The sequence below is a fragment of the Dermochelys coriacea genome, chromosome 22, assembly GCF_009764565.3.
Source record: "Dermochelys coriacea isolate rDerCor1 chromosome 22, rDerCor1.pri.v4, whole genome shotgun sequence".
Classification (NCBI taxonomy): Eukaryota; Metazoa; Chordata; order Testudines; family Dermochelyidae; genus Dermochelys; species Dermochelys coriacea.
In genome coordinates this window covers 18643534-18660100 of record NC_050089.1, presented here as the reverse complement: position 1 = coordinate 18660100, position 16567 = coordinate 18643534, and the positions used below count along the sequence as shown (strand labels likewise).

The following is a 16567-nucleotide window of genomic DNA, read 5'->3' as shown; positions in this document are numbered from 1 at the left end:
TACTCAAAATACAGAGTTTAATATTTTAAGTTTTGTTTTCAGATCAACAAGTAAAGGAAAATGGGATGTGAGTGTAAAATAAGAGACTCCGCCTAAGGATGACAGTGCAGCAGCCAAGTCCATGTTTTTTTCTGTCAAACTTCTAACAATGCAGGAATCATGCCAACAGCAAGAGCTGCTGGTGGATGGGAATGATGTGTCTATCGGGCATCATTGAGTTGCCTTGCAACACTGAGGATACGCTTAGCACCCTTGCTCAGCAGTAAGCTGGCTAGTTCGACACCCAGGTTTTCTGCAGCCTCTTGAGCATGACTAGGAATCTTCTTGGCTGTGATGCCAACATACTGTGTATCATCATTGGGTCCTTCATTCTAAAAATAAAAAAAGATACTGAATGAAAAACAGCAGGGAAACCTGGGTGTTAAACAGTAGGTTTCCATATACATTTTTGTAAGCCTTATCAGAGAACATTGTAAAGAAGATGTCATAAAAATAAAGGGAAGGCTAACCACCTTTCTGTATACAGTGCTATAAAATCCCTCCTGGCCAGAGGCAAAACCCTTTCACCTTAAAGGGTTAAGAAGCTAAGAACCTCGCTGGAACCTGACCAAAATGACCAATGAGGAGACAAGATACTTTCAAATGGGGGGGGGGGGGGGGACAAATGGTCTGTCTGGGTGATGCTTTTGCCGGGAACAGATCAGGAATGCAGTCTCAGAACTTCTGTTAGTTAGTAAGTAATCTAGCTAGAAATGAGTTAGATTTCCTTTTGTTTAATGGCTGGTAAAATAAGCTGTGCTGGATGGAATGTAATAATCCTGTTTTTGTGTCTTTTTGCAATTTAAGGTTTTGCCTAGAGGGATTCTCTGTTTTGAATCTGATTACCCTGTAAGGTATTTACCATCCTGATTTTACAGAGGGGATTCTTTTACCTTTTCTTTAATTAAAATTCTTTTAAGAACCTGACTTTTTCATTGTTCTTAAGATCCAAGTATTTGGGTCTGTGTTCACCTGTACAAATTGGTGAAGATTTTTATCAAGCCTTCCCCAGGAAAGGGGGTGTAGGGCTTGGAGGGATATTTTGGGGGAAGACGTCTCCAAGGGGGCTCTTTCCCTGTTCTTTGTTTAAACACGCTTGGTGGTGGCAGCATAGGGTTCAAAGACAAGGCTAAGTTTGTACTTTGGGGAAGTTTTTAATCTAAGCTGGTAAGAATAAGCTTAGGGGGTCTTTCATGCAGGTCCCCACATCTGTACCCTAGAGTTCAGAGTGGGGAAGGAACCTTGACAGAAGACTAAAGATTTTAAGGACTAGACTGAAAGAAATATGATTAAAAGGCCTGTTTTTGTCTTTTTCATTTGACTTGAACTTTGAAGGTTAAAACCAACTGAAATTAAGAGGCATTTATTTATTTACCTGCTGTGGGTAGTTAACACCAGTCTGCATAGTGTCCTTCAGGCTATCTGATCCATCCAAGCTGTAAACAGCTCCTGTCAAATACAACTGGGCAAAACACAATAAAGGTACATGGCATCTCTGATGACCAACCCAAGCATCCCCTTTTTAAAAATTAAAATTTCTGGTCTGAGGAGGAAACTAAGAATTGGGGAAACCATTCTGCCATTGACTCCCATCTGCCACTGGACAAATTGCTTCCTTTCTGGCTCAGTTTAGGCTAATAGGTGTATTTTGAGACTTACCAAGATCCTATGATTAAAGGGGCTAGTCATGTCACATTATTTATCATCATGGGAGAGCAATCCGTGTGCTTTAGGAAAGGTACAGGCACAAGCATGGATGTAACCCAACTGTTACATTCCTTAATGGGCCAAAAAGGGTTGCTGTTCTGTCATGGGAAGCTTGCAAGCATATTGCCTCCTTGCCCAAGAGGTAGGAGACAAGTACCATTTGTTTGAAACCATGGTTTCTTCTTAGAGTGCTTGTTCATGTAGATTCCAGTCTGGTGTGTGTGCATGCACATGTACGGTAGCTGGAAGATTTTTTCCTAGCAGCAACCATAGGGTCAGCCTGGGAGCCCCCAGAGGCGTGCTTTCATGGCGCCCAACATAGAGCCCTGCCAACCCGCCACCCCCTCAGTTCCTTCTTACCGCCAGTCACAGTAACTAACTTCCCTTGCTCTGGCTCCAGCAAGTGACCTAACAGTTCAATTCCTGTTGTACTCACCTTGTTTATTCAGATAGTGTGGGGTAGTTTAGTATAGTTAGTTGTAAGTTTAATTTATGGGGGTTCCCCCCCATTTCCCTCCTTTATTTATTGCCTCTGGGGCATGCCGCAATCCCCAGGCTTCAAGACCTGCAAGGACTGCACGAAGGACTGATTCCCACACCTCCTGTTTACGGTGTCTGGGCCAGAGTCACCAAAAAGACCGTTTTAAAATCTGTCAGAAATTCTGACCAAAAACCCTGAAAGAGAGAGAGCAGCAGGTTAAACTCCTCCTCATGGAGGCAGCTTTTCGACCGCAGTTGGACCCCAGTGCCGGGGATCCCACCACCAGCACATCATCTTCAGCACAAAGTGCGTTGGCGTCCTCTTCAAGAGACCAGGTGCTGAAGAAAGACGCACCCAAGGACTCTAGGCACCATCACAGAGCGTCTTGGGGATGCTCCAGCCTTTGGCACCAGTCCCAATCGCTGGTGCAAAAGAAGAGGAGGATCAAAAGGGGCCAATCCCCTTTCCCTAGATCCAGAGACCAGCCATCAGTGGCACCAAGTGCAATGAACAGCAGTACTTTGTGCCCTCTAAGGGCTATGAACATCTGCACACTCACTCACAACCTGACTCTGGTGGTGGACGCTGCTAACCAGCAAGAGAGGCAGAGTTTCCAGGGCCCTTCCCCCAAGAATAGGGATGCAAAAAACTGACCTATTCAGCCAGAAGATTTACGCCACAGGGGGACTGCAACTCCACATTTCCAACCAACAGGCCATTGTCAGCAGGTATGCCTACAATATTTGCTCAATGAGGGCTAAGTTTAGAGTTACCTCCCTTGGACTCCTGAACTGAATTCTCAGCTTTGGTTGAGGAGGGGAGATTGATCTCCAGGCCAGAGTTGGGGCATTCCCCAGATAGACCTATTCTTCATGCAACACAACAGGAAGGGCCAGCAGTTCTGCTCCTTCCAGAACCACAGCCCGGGCTCCAGAGCGGACATGTTCCTCCTCCACTGGGGATGTTGTCTCCTATACGCCCTTCCGCCTATACTGCTGGTTCACAAGGTGCTCTTTAAGATCTGGAGGGAACAAGCTCAGGTTACATTGCTAGCTCCAGGGGACCAACAGCACTGATACACATCTCTCCTAGATATGTCCGTGGAAGCTCCAATCACCCTGCCGCTCTTCCCGGACCTTCTGCCACAAGATCATGGCTGTCTTCAACATCCGAGCCTCAACTCGATTCACCTCACAGCATGGAAGCTCCATGGTTGAACCCAATGGCGCTTTCCTGTTCAGACAAGGTTAGACAGGTCCTCCTTGGCAGTAGAAAACCCTCTACAAGAGCCACCTACCTTGCGAAGTGGAAGAGATTTTCAATCTGATCGGCACAGCGCCATTCGTCTCAGACGCTGGCCCCAGTGCAGCTTCTTCTGGACTGCCTCCTCCATCTGAAGCAGCAGTGGCTTACGTTGTCATCGATAAGGGTGCACTTAGCCGCCATCTCTGCCTTTCACCCGAGCGAGGAGGGCCGTTCTGTGTTTGCTAATCCTATGGTCAGCCGGTTTTTAAAAGGGCTCGATAGGCTACACCCTAATATCCGACAGCCTGTCCCTGCCTGGGACCTCAACCTGGTCCTTTCTAGGCTAATGTGACCGCCCTTTGAGCCGTTGGCAACGTGCGCGCTCACGCACGCACGGTGGATTCCTGGTGGCATTAACATCGGTTAGGAAGGTGTCTGAACTCAGAGCCCTAACCTCAAAGCTCCCTTATACCCTGTTCTATAAGGACAAGGTGTAGCTCAGACCTCATCATGGTTTCCTCCCAAAGATTGTGTTAGTTTCACATCAACCAGGACATCTTTCTCCCAGTATTCTACCTTGAGCCACATTCCAGCAGCAGGGAGCAGAGACTACACACTCTGGATGTCCGCAGCATGCTAGCCTTTTACATAGAGAATGAAGCCATCCAGAAAATCGGTCCAGTTATTTATGGCAGTGGCAGATAAAATGAAAGGACTGCCTGTGTCTTCACAACGCATTTTGTCATGGATAGCGTCCTGTATTCATGAGTGCTACAACCTGACAGAGGTTCCTGCACCCCCAATCAGTGCACACTCCACCAGGGCGCAGGCTTCATCAATAGCATTCCTGGCGCAGGTCCCCACTCAGAAAATATGCAGAGCAGCGACATGGTCCTCTATCCACACTTCCACCACGCACTGTGTGATTCCTCAGCAGGCCAGAGATGATGCAGTCTTCTGACGAGCAGTGCTCCAATTGGTGGACGACTCCGACCCCGCCTCCTGAACTTGGGCTTGAGAGTCACCTGATTGGAATCAACATGAACAAGCACTCGAAGAAGAAAAAAAACAGTTACTCATCTTCTCGTAACTGTTGTTCTTCGAGATGTGTTGTTCATGTCCATTCCAATACCCGCCCTTCTTCCCCTCTGTTGGAGTAGCTGGCAAGAAGGAACTGAGGGGGTGGCAGGTCGGCAGGGCTCTATATTGGGCACCATGAAGGCACAATTCCAGGGGGTGCCCAGGCTGACCCTACAATTGCTGCTAGGGGAAAATCTTCCAGCTACCGTGCACGCATACACCTGATTGGAATGGACACGAACAACACATCAAGGAACAACAGTTACGAGAAGGTGAGTAACTTTTTTCCTGCATGACAGCAACCTGTATTTCAATCAAGCTTCCTTTCTGCAGGGTAGTGTTTATATTTAATCTTGGGGAAGTTTTATCATTTATCAATCAAAGGAATAGGCTTTCTAGCTCCAGAAAAAGACTTATCTACAGAATGGATGAGAATCTCCACTCATAATTATTGAGGGTAAATCAGAAGACAGCTAAGCCCTGTCCACAAAGTTCCATTATGTTTTCCCTGACACAGGGATTTTTTTTTTTTCCCTTTCTTCTTAGCTGTGTTATTGCTACACTTGCATAAGAACCTAAGAATGGCCATACTGGGTCAGACCAAAGGTCCATCCAGCCCAGTATCCTGTCTGCCGACAGTGGCCAATGCCAGGTGCCCCAGAGGGAGTGAACCTAACAGGTAATGATCAAGTAATCTCTCTCCTGCTATCCATCTCCACCCTCTGATAAACAGAGGCTCGGGACACCATTCGTTACCCATCCTGCCTCATAGCCATTAATGGACTTAACCTCCATGAATTTATTTAGTTCTCTTTTAAACCCTGTTATAGCCCTAGCCATCACAACCTCCTCAGGCAAGGAGTTCCACAGGTTGACCGTGCACTGTGTGAAGAACAACTTGTGTCGGCCTCGGTTATTTGATACTGCCCTGCACAATGTTGTTTTGGTGGACTCAGCGTGCAGATGGCAAGGTTGTCCTCAGCTGCCAAGTATGCTTGCTGGAACTATTTTCAGGTGGCAGGGAAAAAGTTAATGTTAGAAAAACATTCAGTGATGAACTCAAATAAAATACATTAAGTTCTTCTCACCTGGGAGTCTTTCAGCATGGTACTGACTGCTACAGGAACGCTACATCCACCCTCCTGAAACAGAAAGCACAGCAAACAGGTAAAAGTTGATGTCAAGGTTCCTATATGACCCACCATGTCAGGACCTTTTGAAAAGCCTGTAGAACACAGACTCAGCTGTCATTCAGCCATGTACAGAAGAATAACCAGTGAACAGACACTTGAATCTAGTCTGTATTTAGCAGTTGTGGTAATGAAAACTAGCAGGTTTCTGATACCATCATGTTGATTTAGCAATACTATGTGAGCATTTACTCCTTCTCCTAGGGAGGAAGTGGACAGAAAAGTGACGGTACCAAACCTACCAAATGTCTCATAAAGGCTCTCTCGGCAATGCAGCACAGCACCGTTTCTGCATCATGCAAGGCGGATACCATATCCAATATCTCTTCGTCTCTAGCTCGGACCTCTACTGCTAAGGCACCCTGAAGGAAGAGAGAAACACTGTCCTCAGTTTTCAGAGTAGCAGCTGTGTTAGTCTGTATTCGCAAAAAGAAAAGGAGTACTTGTGGCACCTGAGAGACTAAAATTTATTTGAGCATAAGCTTTTGGGAGCTACAGCTCACTTCATAAGTGAGCTGTAGCTCCCGAAAGCTTATGCTCAAATAAATTTGTTAGGCTCTAAGGTGCCACAAGTACTCCTTTTCTTTTTACTGTCCTCAGTCTTCATGCATCTCTAGTCTGCACTCTTAGTCCCAAACCAATTAACCTGCATGACTTAGAAACATTTCCACTGTAGTGCTCTACCCCCTACACACATGCAAATCTCATTGTTATAACACACATGGCAACAAGATGAGACCAGAAAGAAAAAGCTCAACATTACTAAACAAGTGAGCTGCAGGATCCCAGCTTCAGACTGATTCTTATCAACTTGTTCTATATAGATGTTGACTCCTAATTGCATTAGTATGCTCTTGAAAGGCCATGTCTCAAGAGTAGAACCTATAACAGTGATGAGGTGCTAGCCTTAATTAACAACTGCAATACACTTCCCAAATGTAGCATGCATACAGAACAGCAGCCAGAAAAGGTGTAGAGTTGAAAACACAGCTGAAATGTTTGGTTGTTACACAGCAATCGGCTACTCAGCTCGCTTTTCATAGCATACCTGCCCAACAGCATAAAGGCAATCTTCAGGGTTTAAGATCTGGAGAAAAAGCAAAGATTAGTTAATATGTTGCAATGCTAAATCCAAGATTATGTACAATTTTTATTTAAAGAGCTCCGAAGAGCAGCAATTTAGGATGAGACTGAAATTATTTCCATAAAGGAAGTGCAGTACAATGGTTATAGCAAGGAACTGGCAAGTAACAACCCCTGGGTTCTATTCCCAACTCTGTACTACCCAGGGATGGTCATGCCCCAGCCCTATGCCTCAACTTTCCCATCCATAAAATGAGTATAATGGTACTTATTTCATTGGAGGTTGTAATGTTTAATCAGAATTATCAGATGTTTTTAAAGTGCCTGTTCATGAAGGATTTGGGAACTATAAAGGGCTCTGAAGTTTTCAGATGGACAAATGTTATTGACACATGGAAAGAAGTGTGCTGAATGTGTCTTTGGAAGGGAAATGCAGTGAGTGGAACCTTCACTCCAGTGTAGCCTAATCTCAAGATAATGCATATATGGATTCAGAGCAGATGTTATGCTCATCCATGATGGGGCAGCTAAGGTTCCTGAAAGGGAATGGGTTACGGGTCTGGAAGTGAATGGAATTTCCCACTATGCTTCTCCTCACCTGACCAATACGATTCTCCCAGCCCATCCTCCTCAGTCCAGCAGCAGCCAGAATTATGGCACTGAAGTCATCCTTTTCATCCAGCTTTTTCAAGCGGGTGTTTAAATTTCCTCTCTACATAAAGGGTTAAGTGAGAACACAGAAACAACTATCTCCAAACTGGGACCTTTGCTTGCAGATCTTAACTCAGCCCCTAGAGGCTGCTACTGCTGCAATCACAAAGGGCTGTCACTCCTGCAGCAGTCAGCCTGCTCCTTCCTCTCTGCTTGAGCCTTTCCTCCCTTATCTCTCCTCCCCGAGCAGCAGCAGTTACTCCCCACAGGGGATGGGGTATGCAGCGTCATACACAAGCAGGTCAGGCTTCTGGATCAAAAAGAGATCAACTACAGAACTTCCTTCTCTGAGGCTGTCTACACTACCACAGGTTTCAGAGTAGCAGCCGTGTTAGTCTGTATTCGCAAAAAGAAAAGGAGTACTTGTGGCACCTTAGAGACTAACAAATTTGAGCATAAGCTTTCGTGCATCTGATGAAGTGAGCTGTAGCTCACGAAAGCTTATGCTCTAATAAATTTGTTAGTCTCTAAGGTGCCACAAGTACTCCTTTTCTTTTTACACTACCACAGTAAGTCAACCTATGCTACGCAACTCCAGCTATGTGTCTCTTGCATAATTGAGTTGAGGAACTATCCTGGAAAACTTGTTCAGATGGTGGCAACCATTACAGTAAGAAAAGAATGGAATTTTGCTGTGAGTTGTGAAGTAATCATTTGGACACTGGCTCTTTGGGACTGGGACTGTGGACATGTCTCATGTAGCACTAAACATGTCAGCAGCTGACAAATAATTGTGCCTAATTAAAAAATAAGTTAAAGGGTGAGAGAGACTGGGACAACAGAGCCTTTCACTGCTGGTCTGAATCCCACCCAAGCCATTAGTGACTGAATTGGACTGAGTTGTGTCTCTTATGCCAATTTCTCTTGTGAAGTGTATCTGTCTCTCAGATGCTAGACTAATATTGGGCCCTTTCTCAGCAGAAAATACAGGGATTGAATGGGCCAGGGAGAGTAAACTCCTCTCTTATAGTAGTTTAGGAAGGCAGCATGAAGTTAGTTTGAGCAGAGGACAGGAAGCCTGGATTCTAATCATAGTACCAAAGTGCTAGAGAAAAGCCAACTTATTTATTGAGATACCACTCCCGCACTCTGCCAGGAAAGGATACAATATCCCTGAATTCCAGCTGAGGGAACCGCCGTTTGAGCTGAGCTGCTCGCCGAAGTGAACTGGTTCCAATCACGCTTCAGAGGAAACAAAGAAGCAACAACAGTGAAACAGAATTAGATTCATTCACTCACCTTTAGCTGGGGACAGGTTAGGAGCTTCCAGGGAAACACACTCTACCTTTTTAAACTAGTCACAGAGCATTTGGGGATCTAGCCATCATTCATATTGGCAGAAAGAAAAATTGCGAGATTTAACATGAGGCCTGACTAAATCTAGATGTAACCAGACTACCTGGTCCGTGAAACACAGTCTCTGTGGCTGGTTGTTAGGCCTTTGCAAAACAGCCATTATGCCTTAAGGATCTCTGAATCCTCAGTGGGCCACCATCTACAGAATGTAGCAGTCCCCAAGCCTTATTTTCTCTTCAGATAAATGGAATAAAATGGTTTGGAAAGCAGGGACAGCAGTCCTGGATCACAGAACACATGCCTGGGTGTGCAAGGTGAGGTCTGATAAACAGGTCCTGGAGAGGGCAGTGGGAGAGTTCTCTGGACAGCACCATGTGTATCTGGACAGCAAGGGGGACTGCCAGTTTGACCAGAGAGGACTATTTTCAAGGGATGTATGCTACTCACTTTTCTTTTTATCCCATAAAAAAGATGACAAGCCATCTCTACTTTAGCCTGTGAGAAGTGTAAATCTACATCTGTGAAGCAAACAATTTCTTTTGTTTTATTTCTATTTTCTGTGTTTTAATTAAGATTAATGTCATCTGGGTAATTTCAACACAGACATCCCCAAAGAGAAAGGAGAGGGACTGAAAGTAAGTAATTTCTGGAACTTGTCCCCCCATCTCAGGGCTTGTACACACTAGTGCTTGTATTGGTTTAACTTAAGTCACTCAGGGGTGTGAAAAAGCCACCCCATTGAGCGACGTAAGTTACAGTGACCTAAGCACTGGTGTGGACAACGCTGTGTCAGTGGGAGACACTCTCCCACCAACATAGCTACTGCCGCTTGGGAAAGTGGAGTAATTATGCCGACGGGAGAGCTCTCTCTTTAGTAGAGCTACAGCGGCACAGCTACATCGGTAGAACTACGCGGCTGTAGTGATTCTAGAGTAGACTAGTCCTTAGTCTGAGTCAAGAAGTGTGGACAGGAAAGTCTTCTCCTGCTGAGTTGTGTTCCCATCAGGGTGGAGTAGGTGAATGCAACAGGAAAAGCCAAAAGACCAAGGAGGAGAGGGAGTTGGCTGCGGTGCGGGTCACAAAAACACTGGGCCAAGTTCATCCCTGCTTTAAGTCCCTTGAACTCAGTGGAGATACAATAAAGCTGAATGTCCTCTGTGTCAGTGAGGAAAGGGAGGAGGATTTTAGTGTACACGGTGCTTTGAAGATAGTAAGCGCTAAGAATTCATTTTGGGGGTTCTGGAAGATTTAGAAAATGTCAGATCTCAAGGGATGACTGGAGAGATGAGAGGTCATGTCTCGCTCATTTATTCAACAGCAGTAATTCTTTCCCAGGTCATAGTGATAATTATGGTTCCTGGGATTCTTATTAAGTTTTTATTCCTTTATTGCTAATTCCTACAAATGGTTCACTTTAACTTAAATGAAAAAAAAACAAACAAAAAAGCACACACTGAAAACATCTCTTAATCTGTGCAAAGGGCAAAGGACACATCAGAGTCTGGATGTTAAATATATTAACACAGGGAGTTCACAAAGAATAATGAAGAGCAGGTGGTTTTTGTGTTGAGAAGTCTAAGCCTATCCCTTTTCACCACTCCCATTTGTTCAACAACTCCTCTCCCATCCACTCACCTCTTTTCAGGAAGGCTGTTGAGGGTTTTCCCATAGTTCTTGGGATGAAAAACGACAGCATCATGGGGGTTTTCCCTTCTGCAAAGAAATACAGTGTAGACAAGACATTATTCCATAGGATGTGGCTAAATTGAACTGTTCTGCTCATGGTCCTTTGTGGAGGTGCCTCTAACTTCCTTATCTTTAATCCACTACAAGGAGCACTTTCTTTTCCTTTTCCATTCTTCCTTCCAATTAATCTAGAGCTGGTGAAGGTGCAGGTTTGACAATTCTAGACAGTCGGTTCTCTATTCATCCACAGAGTAGGTAGGCACAGCACAGGCAGCAGAAGGGCAAGCTTCCCACAGGCACCATCTTTTCTCGACATGCTTAATTCTGACCTGGGGCCCACCCAACCCCTCTTTAAAAAAAGAGAGAGAGGAGTTCAGTCTTCATAGCCCATTGAATTTGGGCTCTCTCTCTCTCCTGAGGCAGGCAACAAGATGACAAGCACAGTGGCAAATTGTGCAGTACAGTTACCTACACAATAGGAAATAGATTGAGACTGACCAAACTCCTCACACAGGATGCCAACAGTAAAAAATGGTCCCTCTGGGGATTTTAAAACCACTCAGGAAGTCAGGCCTCTTAATGCACTCTTACTTGCAGATGGCCCCAATGGTGAAGCCAGGCGGGAGCGAAGTTGGCAGGTCCTTCAAGGAGTGAACAACCAGGTCAACTCTACAAGTTAGAGGAGAGAAAAGTCAGAGCATGGTGTGAGTGAAGGAGCCCATGGGTCACCTGCAAGATGCCTGCAGATGATCTGAGAAATAAAATTTCCACACTGGGCTTTATAGTGTAGAAAGGGGGGCTGGAAGTCAGGAATCCTGGGTTCTATTCCCAGTTCTTCTACTGATTCACTGTGCAACTTTAGACAGGTCATGTCATCTCTCTGTGCCTCAGTTTTTCCATCTGTAACATTATCATAAATATTTGCAAAATGATTTGAAGAGCCTGGTGTGGGTGCTGAAGACCCATATGCACATTACACAGACGCCCATCAACCTTGCAGTACACAGAGCTCAGTGGGATCAGATATCCCAATCAGATTTAAATAACTATTTTTCAGTAGGCAGTAACCCAGAGCTCAAGCTGCCTGCATCACTTCATACCACTGACATGGCCATCAAAAAAGGGCTTGAATCCTTAGAGCTTGAACTCACTGGGAGTCTTTCCACTGACTTCAGTGAGAGTTAGATCAGGCCCTTAGATGACAAGGACCCAAAGGGGAATCTTTAATTTTAATCCAAATTGAGACAAGTCCCTCGATCCATGTGCATCCCATGCCCTTGCTGTTTTTTACCTCGTGTTCCAGCTATCTGAACAAAGGTTTACCACAGAAATAAGTTAACCCAAAAGAGGCTTAATCCTAATGCTTCCGGTTCTCCTGCACTGTTGGCAGTGTGTACAATTAACAGGCGGGAAGCTTCGGAGACTGTTTAATGCTAACTCTGAATCTGAGGCATCTACTGAAATTTCTGTATTCAAACTGTATGTGACCACTCAGTGATGTGTATGTAACAAATAATACGGTTGCTCTAAAAATACCACAGGTTGCAGGGCATTGGTTCAACCAACTGATTCACATGACACATTTTTCTTTCAGCCATGTAAGCCAAAATAAAACAGTCGGGGAAGGAGACAGACTATGGATAGCACATTTCACAAGCCTATCATTCTCCAAAATGTTCTAAAAGAAGTTTGAATTACAAACAAGCCACTAGGGTGTGAATGTTTGTCTTGATTTCAGATGCAGACAGAATCTGCAGCACTGCCCAGGCCATTCCATGGCGTGCAGTAAGCAAGAGAAAGGATCAGAGCTCTTACTCATTTCTTTCCAGTGCATTTTCCAGCTCCTTGGTAAAGAGGCTCTTCTCTCCAATCTAAATAGGGAGGGAGGAACATGAAGCATATTACCAACGTAGTCACATATAGCCTCACTCAATTCAAAGGAGGAAGAGGTCATTTACCTTGGAAAGAGCAGTGTCCAGGATCTTGTCTCCAGTTGTTGACATGGCAACTGTTCAAAGAGAGAACTTTTTAAGAGCAGCAATACAGAGAGATCAGATAGGCCCAGACTCTGTAAGGCTCTGTGTGGTATGCAGCAAAGGGGTACATGGCTGCTGCATTCTAGTGCAGGTGTGAATGCAGGCTCCATGTAGCAGGAATATTCTAGTACTCTGCACTAAGCAGGAGTAAAGTTTAGGTCTTCTGGAAGCATGCTGCCTTATTCCCAAGAGCACAGAGTAAGAAAATGGAAGGCCATGAGAGTGTGTATCTGAGGACAGTAGTTTTAAGCAGGATCCTCATCACACTAACAAGATACTTTGCTTTGAGCACCTTCTCTGGCCTCACTCCTGCTACTAGGCAGGTGCTCAGCAGCCGTCCACTCAATGTAGCATTGGGCTCCTGACTGCTCCCTGTCTGGTTGATATAATTTTTTTTCTTTGCACTTGAACATGAACATATGGTGCATCTGGCTTGGAGCTAGACTAATACATGGTTAGTCTATGGAGTGACAGTATCATAATCTGTATAGAAACTCAGGAACTCAATGCTCAGCAGTACATGGAATCCATCCTCTCCTTGCTCTACAGACATTAGCATCTCTTGCTCAGTCACGTAAGCCTAACTGGATGGAACTGATCTGGATTCTCCGCTTATGCAAACGCCGCAATCTCTCTTCCTTGGGCCAAGGGCTTCTTGCATAACAGATTTAATAATTTTATTAAGATGATGTTAAAATAAAGAGAAAACAGTACAGAGTTTAAGCATAGAAGTTTCTGGTTATCAGGGAATAAAAGTACAGATTATCAAGGGGTGCAAAATTCGGTTTGGGATTGGGTGGCGTAAGGAATACATAATCTGCAATATCCCCGACTGGGGGTAAAAGGTTAACGGGTCAAAGTACAAACACTGAGATATGGGGGTATGTTGTTCATATAATGGCTATGTTCAGGTGTGGAGTATAATGAGTGGATACGATGATGAGGATGGATTTACCCTCATTTGGTGAGATTTAATGTTCAGTGAGTTTATGGTTCTAGTTCATATGGTCCAATGGGAAAAGTCTCTCGGTCCCTTTCTCATAGTTGATGCATGATGTCGTTACACATCAAACCATCCCACTCCAGCTGCTCCTTGCCTCTGAGCAGCATTTGAACACTTACCAATCTCAAAATGAAGGCTGAGGTATCGCTTGCGGAGCATTTCCACTACACTGTCTGTCTGAATCCGGGCCAGCTGCAGTTTAAAAACAGAAGGCAAAGTCCATTGTGAGATGGCATGCATTCAGTACGTCAGCCAAAAGAAGCTTTTCTATTCTTAAACATAGTCAAATGCACCCACCAAAGCCTCCAAAACACAAGCATTAATGCAAATAAATAGAAGTCTTAGCATAGTGCTACACAAAAACAAACCCTACCCCTGCATAATGATCACAACACCCAGCTGAAGAAAGTATTACCATCCCTGCTTTACAGATGGAGAAACAGAAACAGAGTTGGAGTGACCTGGCCCCTGGTCAGACAGTGAGTCAGTGGTAGGGTCAGAATTAGAGCACTGTAAGACATAGCAGACAAAATGTCTTCAGTCAGAAGTAGTGGTTTAAACAGGGGACTGGAAGTTCTATTTTCAGCTCTCCCACTGACTTGCTACGTTCTGTGGCCAATCATTTCAGCTCTTTGTGCCTCAGTGACATTATCTTTAAAGTGGAGACAGTACTTACCCACCTATCTGTGAAATGCCATCACTGGGTGAATGGAACTAAAGAAACACAATGATGTGCTTTTGTAATTTTTAAAGTGAGTCAGACTGAGCATTGTGCACCGTGCTAGAGAATAGGTCTTGCAGTAAGGGGCACCCATTGTTATAACAAAGGCAGACTAAATAGCCTGGCGATTCCCACCTCAATGAGCGATGAGCTAAAATGCACCATATCTGCCGTGTGCTTTTAATGAATGCTAAACTTTACCATTGCTGTGTGATTCTGCAAGCAGCCAGCATTAAGATTTGTCTGCAGGAATTGTGTTCTATATGAGCAGAGGTATGTCAGAAAGTTGTGCAGAAGAACGGACAGAGCAAGCCGCAGGGTTTGGAGGCTGCAAAAGGCCCTGGTACCTGTAGATGGGACACATTTAATTTACATTCTGGAAGGGGGAGGATCACATAAAATAGTCCACCACCACTATCCTATTCAAGCAGAAGGCAGAGGATCCCTCCATAGATCCTGACCTTGTGAGAGGCAATGTAGTCTAGTAGTCACAGCTGAAGATGAACCAGGAAGCCTAATTTCTAATCTTTCTCTGCTACTGATGCTCTGAGGGGCCCTGGGCAAGTCATGCGTTTCCACATGTGTAAAATGAGTCCAACAAACTTCCCCTTTATAAGGTGCTGTGAGATTCTGAGTGAAAGGCACAGGTGCTATAAGCATCAAAGTGTATGATAATTCTTAATAATAGATTAGGAAATCACACACGGTGGAAAAATGCAACGTCCCACCCTTCAATGCCCATCTGTCTCATCTTCTAGCCTCCTGCAAAGTACAGAGCCATGCCTGCGCCTGACTTCCAGAGTAGGCAAGATTATCTCAGAAGAAAGGCCCAAGACACATTTATCTCTCTTTGCAAACTTGCTCTTCCCAGCTGCAGCTAGATAGCAAGAAAGACCCAATGTATTTCCTATATCCTCCCTCCCAGGCCTTTGTGAGGATCAACGCAGCCTAAGTTTTGCCTCCATGTAAGATATTTGGTCGTTGGATATAGCAAAATGAAGACACAAAGGGATTCTACTGAAAGAGGAGTGCAATCACCTCCCTGTTTCTTGAGCTACTCCATGAGCTTGGTGCTGATGGAATGTGCCAACTGACAGCCATTGGGACTAAAGTTCTGTTTATTCAGAATGGATACAGTCCAGGTGGCATCAAGGCAAGCTTGTCCCACATAGCTGTAAAAACATGCCTCAGCCCCGACATGGAGGGATCCCCTGTAGGAGAGCTCAGTTCACGGCCCATTGAATCTCAGGCCTTCCTATGGGGACTGCCAACAAGGAGGCCTATTATAGTGCAACTCTGATGACAGAATAGTTATTTCTAATTCACAGAAGTCACTCTTTGGCAACGATATCTTTACTCCAGTCTAGGGTCACTTTCTGAGGAGGACTTGGGCTTTTTGGTTTGAGAAAGATAGTTCATCTGCATAAACAAATATAAGTACATTTATTTCCATCTAATAATACTTTGTGCTTAATGCAAGGATCTTAAGGTGCTTTACTAATATGAATGAATGAAGCCTCACACAGCAGACCTTCTGTGAAGTATCCACAAATTGTCCCCATTTTACAGATGAGAAAATGGCAGCACAGTCAAAGAGCTAAATTTTCAAGAGCGTCCACTACTTTGGGTGCCCAAACTTGAAACATCTGGTTCCCAATTTCCATCTGCATCTTCTAGTGACTTGAGATGAGAAAACTCAGCACCTCTGAAAATCAGGTGCTAGGTATGTAAGATTGGGCACCCAAAATCTAAAGGCCACTTTTTTGAAGATGTGGCCTAAGAGACTTGCCATAAATCACTCTGCGTCAGTGGTAGAGATGGGAACAGAACAAGGGAATACTGATTCCTAGTCTTTCACTCTGATCATTAGACAACACTTCCCTATTGAACATGAAATCTGATAGATGCTGGACTTCATTTGGGTTTAATCTATAAATAACAGAGATACACACTTATTTCCAGAGGGTAACTACTGTACATCATATTTTTAAAGTTAAAATTAGCCACCCAGATTTTCTACTTTTAGGAGCTATAGGGTCTCATGTCATAATTGTCCTCATTGAACAGAGACTCAGCAATATGGCCATACCAAAACAGAAGCTAATGCAATAAGCAAAAACTCACCTGACTCTTCCTGGTGCCCACTCGGATAACTCTGTTTTTCAGGCCATTTTCATCCTATGAACAATGTGTTTCACGTATTTTAAAAATTAAAGCAAATCCCCCAAATCCACAATTGTGCAGGTTTTCTTTTAACTAAGAAACAGTGCAGAGACCACAACCTTAGGA

General features: G+C 44.5%; 1 protein-coding gene across 4 annotated transcripts in view; it reads right to left on the bottom strand.

The window, feature by feature from the left end:
- HMBS (hydroxymethylbilane synthase) overlaps positions 1-16567 on the bottom strand; it is a 30863-nt gene continuing 14296 nt past the window's right edge. For all 4 annotated transcript variants that reach the window (XM_038380997.2, XM_038380998.2, XM_043500919.1 and 1 more), the window contains 13 exons: positions 16403-16456; positions 13677-13749; positions 12477-12526; positions 12334-12389; positions 11110-11187; positions 10468-10545; positions 8643-8718; positions 7424-7537; positions 6791-6829; positions 5985-6104; positions 5641-5694; positions 1415-1501; positions 1-371 (listed from right to left, as the gene is read on the bottom strand). In XM_038380997.2, the coding sequence (XP_038236925.1) occupies positions 201-371; positions 1415-1501; positions 5641-5694; positions 5985-6104; positions 6791-6829; positions 7424-7537; positions 8643-8718; positions 10468-10545; positions 11110-11187; positions 12334-12389; positions 12477-12526; positions 13677-13749; positions 16403-16456 (1050 nt within the window). In that variant the 3' untranslated portion in view covers positions 1-200. The remainder of the gene's footprint in view (positions 372-1414; positions 1502-5640; positions 5695-5984; positions 6105-6790; positions 6830-7423; positions 7538-8642; positions 8719-10467; positions 10546-11109; positions 11188-12333; positions 12390-12476; positions 12527-13676; positions 13750-16402; positions 16457-16567) is intronic.